This window comes from Arachis hypogaea, chromosome 12, assembly GCF_003086295.3.
Source record: "Arachis hypogaea cultivar Tifrunner chromosome 12, arahy.Tifrunner.gnm2.J5K5, whole genome shotgun sequence".
Classification (NCBI taxonomy): domain Eukaryota; kingdom Viridiplantae; phylum Streptophyta; class Magnoliopsida; order Fabales; family Fabaceae; genus Arachis; species Arachis hypogaea.
In genome coordinates, this window is record NC_092047.1 from 109,469,714 (window position 1) to 109,474,420 (window position 4,707).

General features: G+C 38.9%; 1 protein-coding gene across 1 annotated transcript; it reads left to right on the top strand.

Annotated features, from left to right (window-relative positions):
• Window positions 1-2,822: 2,822 nt before the first annotated feature.
• On the top strand, window positions 2,823-4,151 carry LOC114924929 (uncharacterized). The gene is made up of 3 exons (XM_029291115.1): window positions 2,823-3,219; window positions 3,335-3,507; window positions 3,762-4,151. Exons 1-3 carry the CDS (start codon window positions 2,823-2,825, stop codon window positions 4,149-4,151), a joined length of 960 nt encoding a protein of 319 aa, XP_029146948.1.
• The last annotated feature ends 556 nt before the right edge of the window (window positions 4,152-4,707 follow it).

A 4,707-nucleotide genomic window follows, 5' to 3' on the forward strand; every position in this document is an offset into this window, starting at 1 on the left:
AATAGTAATAAAACCATCAAATAATATTCATCCTCACTGTTTCATCTGTTACGTTGTTAACAGTATTTATATCTAGAATCTAGAATACATTTTATGGTGCGCTGTTAATAATCCCTGCTAATCTGATTTTGGGTTAATAAGTCTAGCTATTAAGGATTACTGATGATATTTACATTGGTAAAGACGCTATTAAATCTTATCAAGCCATGCCTTTGTACCTGTTGCTGTCCCCTGTGAATCTAACATTGGCTTCCTAACTTTTGCTATTCAAGTTTAGTGATGATCATTAAACTGGTAAACAACCGATTAGATGCAATCAAGCAATGCCATTAATCGTTCTCCCAGTAATTTTTGTCTGCCAAATTAGTTCTTGTGTTATTTACTGCCATGCCTATCTGTTAGACCAGCATTTAGATTGCGCATACATATACATATACATATACGCTTTTCAAATCTTCCGCAGTGTTCATTTTTTACTATAACATGCCAGTTTCTTTTTTGCTTGGTTTCCATGTATCCCTCCTTATATCCTCCGGAGTTGCCCATTCATATATTCTTACCCTCCATTTCATTAATCTTCGTGGTTCAATGCAATTAATTACTTTAGCTGTGTTCCATTCTTTCTCATTCATCCTGTTCAATCCCTGTGAGTCTCTAGTGACAAGACAGTTTCATACTTGGAGTAATTGAACTTCTATTTCCATCCTTGCTTCAACATTTACCATGAATTTCATTTAATGGTACTCTATCTTCTTCAGTCATACTTATGTCAGGGGTAATTAAACGAAGTAATTATCGCTGCTATTTTTAGACTTCACACTACTTGTTTCCTGACTGATCTCATCCAATGAGTTGTATTTATTGACTACCTGTCTATTATTCATTTCAATCGGGCTTTCTTCCAGAGGCGGGAACTTTTTCTTCTTCAATTTTTTTCACTTTGGTTGAGGACTGCATATAAAGTGCTTCGTATAGTCTCCGTAATTAATTCTGAACCATCGAGATGAATAATGTTTTTGCTTCTTTTATAAATTTGGCCTCTTTTTTAGGATATATCATTGTCATTATACTATACATTATATATTATATTATTTATATATTACATTATGGTCATTATCATGATTATTAATAATTTTTTACATTCTGTTCCTTTTTTAAATCCTGCACCGCACCACGGTATTGCATCCTCCCTCTGCAAATAACACCCATTTTTCCCTTGCAGGTTCCTCACCATGCAACGTAGCTACGTCCGGTGACAAACAACAGCGTTATGTAACACCTACCACGTAAGTAATGCCTGAAATTGCCATTTCTCTTGAAACTCTGGAACTGGGGATTATGCTGGAATTAAACAATTAAACAATTCCCCCATATAAGCTGGTGCGGTTTTTTTCCTCCTTAGCATGGGACCTTTTGCCGAGCCTCACCAGTTGCCACCGTTGAACATGGGTCTTTACCAGAATGTTCCGCCCACTTAATCACAATCCTCTAAATTTTTCCAACTTATATCCGACATTTGATAACTTATTCTCATCAAATATGTAGTCCGGTTGGCTATTCCCGTTTGTCCTGGTCTGCACATTTTCATATGCCTCAGGCTAGCGATGACCAACATGAAGCTTTCATTGCATCTTCTACTGAACCAGGTGTTATTCTCAATGACTATGATTATGAGTTTATATATATTTTGACCTATTATTGCACTCCTGCAATACTTGATTTTGTTTTATTTTATATGTTCACTAGATGTTTGGTCTATTGAGCAACCACCCAAAGATGTATTTTTTGTGGGGCGAACATGTGGATGCACGAGCGCCTTGCGAAAGGTGGACCCAATAACACTATATTATTTGCTATTTGTTGTATGAGTGGAAAGGTCACTCTCCCTTTGTTGCCGGTTCCGCCACCATTATTGTGGGTATTGTTGAATGGTGATGATGAACGAGCTTTGCATTATCAGAAACATATCAGGGCCTTTAATGGTATGTTTTCGTTCATATATATGGCTGGAAAGATTCAGTACACACTAAACAAGGGTTCTGCTCCCCCCATGTTTGTTATAAGTGGCCAAAATTACCATTCAATTGGAAGTTTGATGCCACAGCAGTCTAGCAAGCCCAAGTTTGCTCAACTCTACTTTTATGATACAGAAAATGAAGTCCAGAACAGGATTGATGCAATTGGGTGAGTAGGTGGTACTGATGGTATGTTGCTATTTTAATATGTGTATTATATGATTCTTGTGTGACCTGGATTTATCTTGATGTATTTTATTTTTGGGTTAATGTAGCCTGTCTAATCAACACCAATCTATAGATCATACCATTGTCGCCGACCTTACTAGCATGCTTGACTCCCACAATTCTCTTGCTAAGTCCTTCCGATATGCTAGGCAAAGGTTCGCTGAAGATTCAACCACTCCTCTACAGCTTCATCTTATCAAGAAGAGGAATATTGATGGTAGAAGATATAATCTACCATCAGCGTCTGAAGTTGCTGTTCTTATTGTAGGTGATTTTGATATGGATAACCTTTCGAGGGACGTTGTACTTCAGACGCATTCGAATCTGTTGAAACGCATTGATGTTAATCATCCCCAGTACCTTGCACTATAGTACCCCTTGCTTTTTCCGTACGGAGAAGATAGTTTTCGGAGTGATATCTTAATATCTGATGAAAGATCTAAGCAACAGTTACATAAGCGAGAAACAATTAGCATGAGGGAGTTTCTGTCTTTTCGAATCCAAATGAGATCGCATGAGTCGCAAGTTCTTCTCAAATCAAGACGTTTGTTCCAACAATTCTTGGTTGATAGTTACACTATGGTAGAAGCTGAAAGATTACAATATCACAGGTTCCACCAGAGCAAGTTTTGCTCCCATCAACTGCAAGGCCTACACGAGTGCCTAATTCAGGGTGAGACACAGGCTGCAAGAACTGAAAAACGAGTTATCTTACCGTCTTCATTTGTCGGCGGTCCCCGATACATGTATAACAATTGCAAAGATGCATTTGCTATTTGCAGGTATGCCAGTTACCCTAGCTATTTCATTACTATCACATGTAACCCAGATTGGACTGAGATTAAAGATTGCGTTACGGACTATTCATTAAAGCCAAGTGACAGGCCTGATATCATATCAAGGGTTTTCAAGATCAAGTTAGATGCCTTGCTGAAAGACCTAAAGGATGGGTCCATATTCGGAAAGCCTAAAGGAAGTAAGTTTTTACATTCAATGTCTTCAAGGTCACGCTAACACATTTGTTATTTTTCCATCAATGGTTACTTGTCCCCTAACATATTCTTTTCTTTTTCCCATTTTCTTTGTTTAAGTTGTGTACACAGTTGAATTCCAGAAGCGTTGTCTTCCCCACTGTCACATTTTATTATTTGTTCAGCCAGCTGAGAAGCCTAGATCATCCGATGACATTGACCATCATATATCGACTGATATACCCGACGAACACACCCAACCTAAGCTGTACAGCTTAGTCAAAAAATTCATGGTTCACGGACCCTGTGGGGTTTTAAACACGAGTAGCCTGTGTATGTTAATGGGAGGTGTTCCAATTTTTATCCAATGCCTTTCCGTGAGAAAACATCCATAGACATTGCATGTTTTCCCAAGTATAAACCGTCGGACAATGGTCGTGCAACAACCAAGAGGAATGTTAACCTCGACAATCAGTTTATTGTCCCGTACAATGCAACATTGCTCCTTAAGTATGGCTGCCACATAAATGTTGAGTATACTTGTTAGACGTCTGCTATTAAGTATTTGTTCAAGTACGTCCACAAAGGTAATGATCGTGTCACAGCTTCATTCTTCCGATCACATGATTCAGCTGATTCTGCTATCACTGTAGATGAAATCCAAAACTACTATGATTGCCGGTATATATCTGCTTGTGAGGCATCCTGGCGGCTATTCGGGTTTGAGATTCAGTTCAAAGAGCCTAACGTCATCTGCCTTCCATTCCATCTGCCAAATGAACAGAATGTTTTGTATGAAGATCATCAGCTTATTGAGAATGTTATCGAGGCTGCAGTCTCAAAGGATAGTATGTTTATTGGCTGGTTTAAGGCTAACAAGGATTTTGATCTGGCCCGTACACTGACTTACACGGAGATGTGGTGCACGAAATTGTGATCATCAACAATGGCGTCCAAAAATTTGGAGCTCTCAAACGTGAATCACACTTTATCACAATTCTGCACAACTAACCAGCAAGTGCACTGGGTCGTCCAAGTAATAAACCTTACGTGAGTAAGGGTCGATCCCACAGAGATTGTCGGCTTGAAGCAAGCTATGGTCATCTTGTAAATCTCAGTCAGGCGGATTCAGATGGTGATGAATAATTGATAATTAAAAGATGAATAAAACATAAAATAAAGATAGAGATACTTATGTAATTCATTGGTGGATTTCAGATAAGCGTATGAAGATGCTTTGTTCCCCTTGAACCTCTGCTTTCCTATTGCCTTCTTCCAATCATTCATACTCCTTTCCATGGCAAGCTGTATGTTGGGCATCACCGTTGTCAATGGCTACAATCCCGTCCTCTCAGTGAAAATGTTCAATGCACTCTGTCACAGCACGGCTAATCATCTGTCGGTTCTCGATCATGTCGGAATAGAATCCAGTGATTCTTTTGCGTCTGTCACTAACGCCCAACACTCGCAAGTTTGAAGCTCGTCACAGTCAT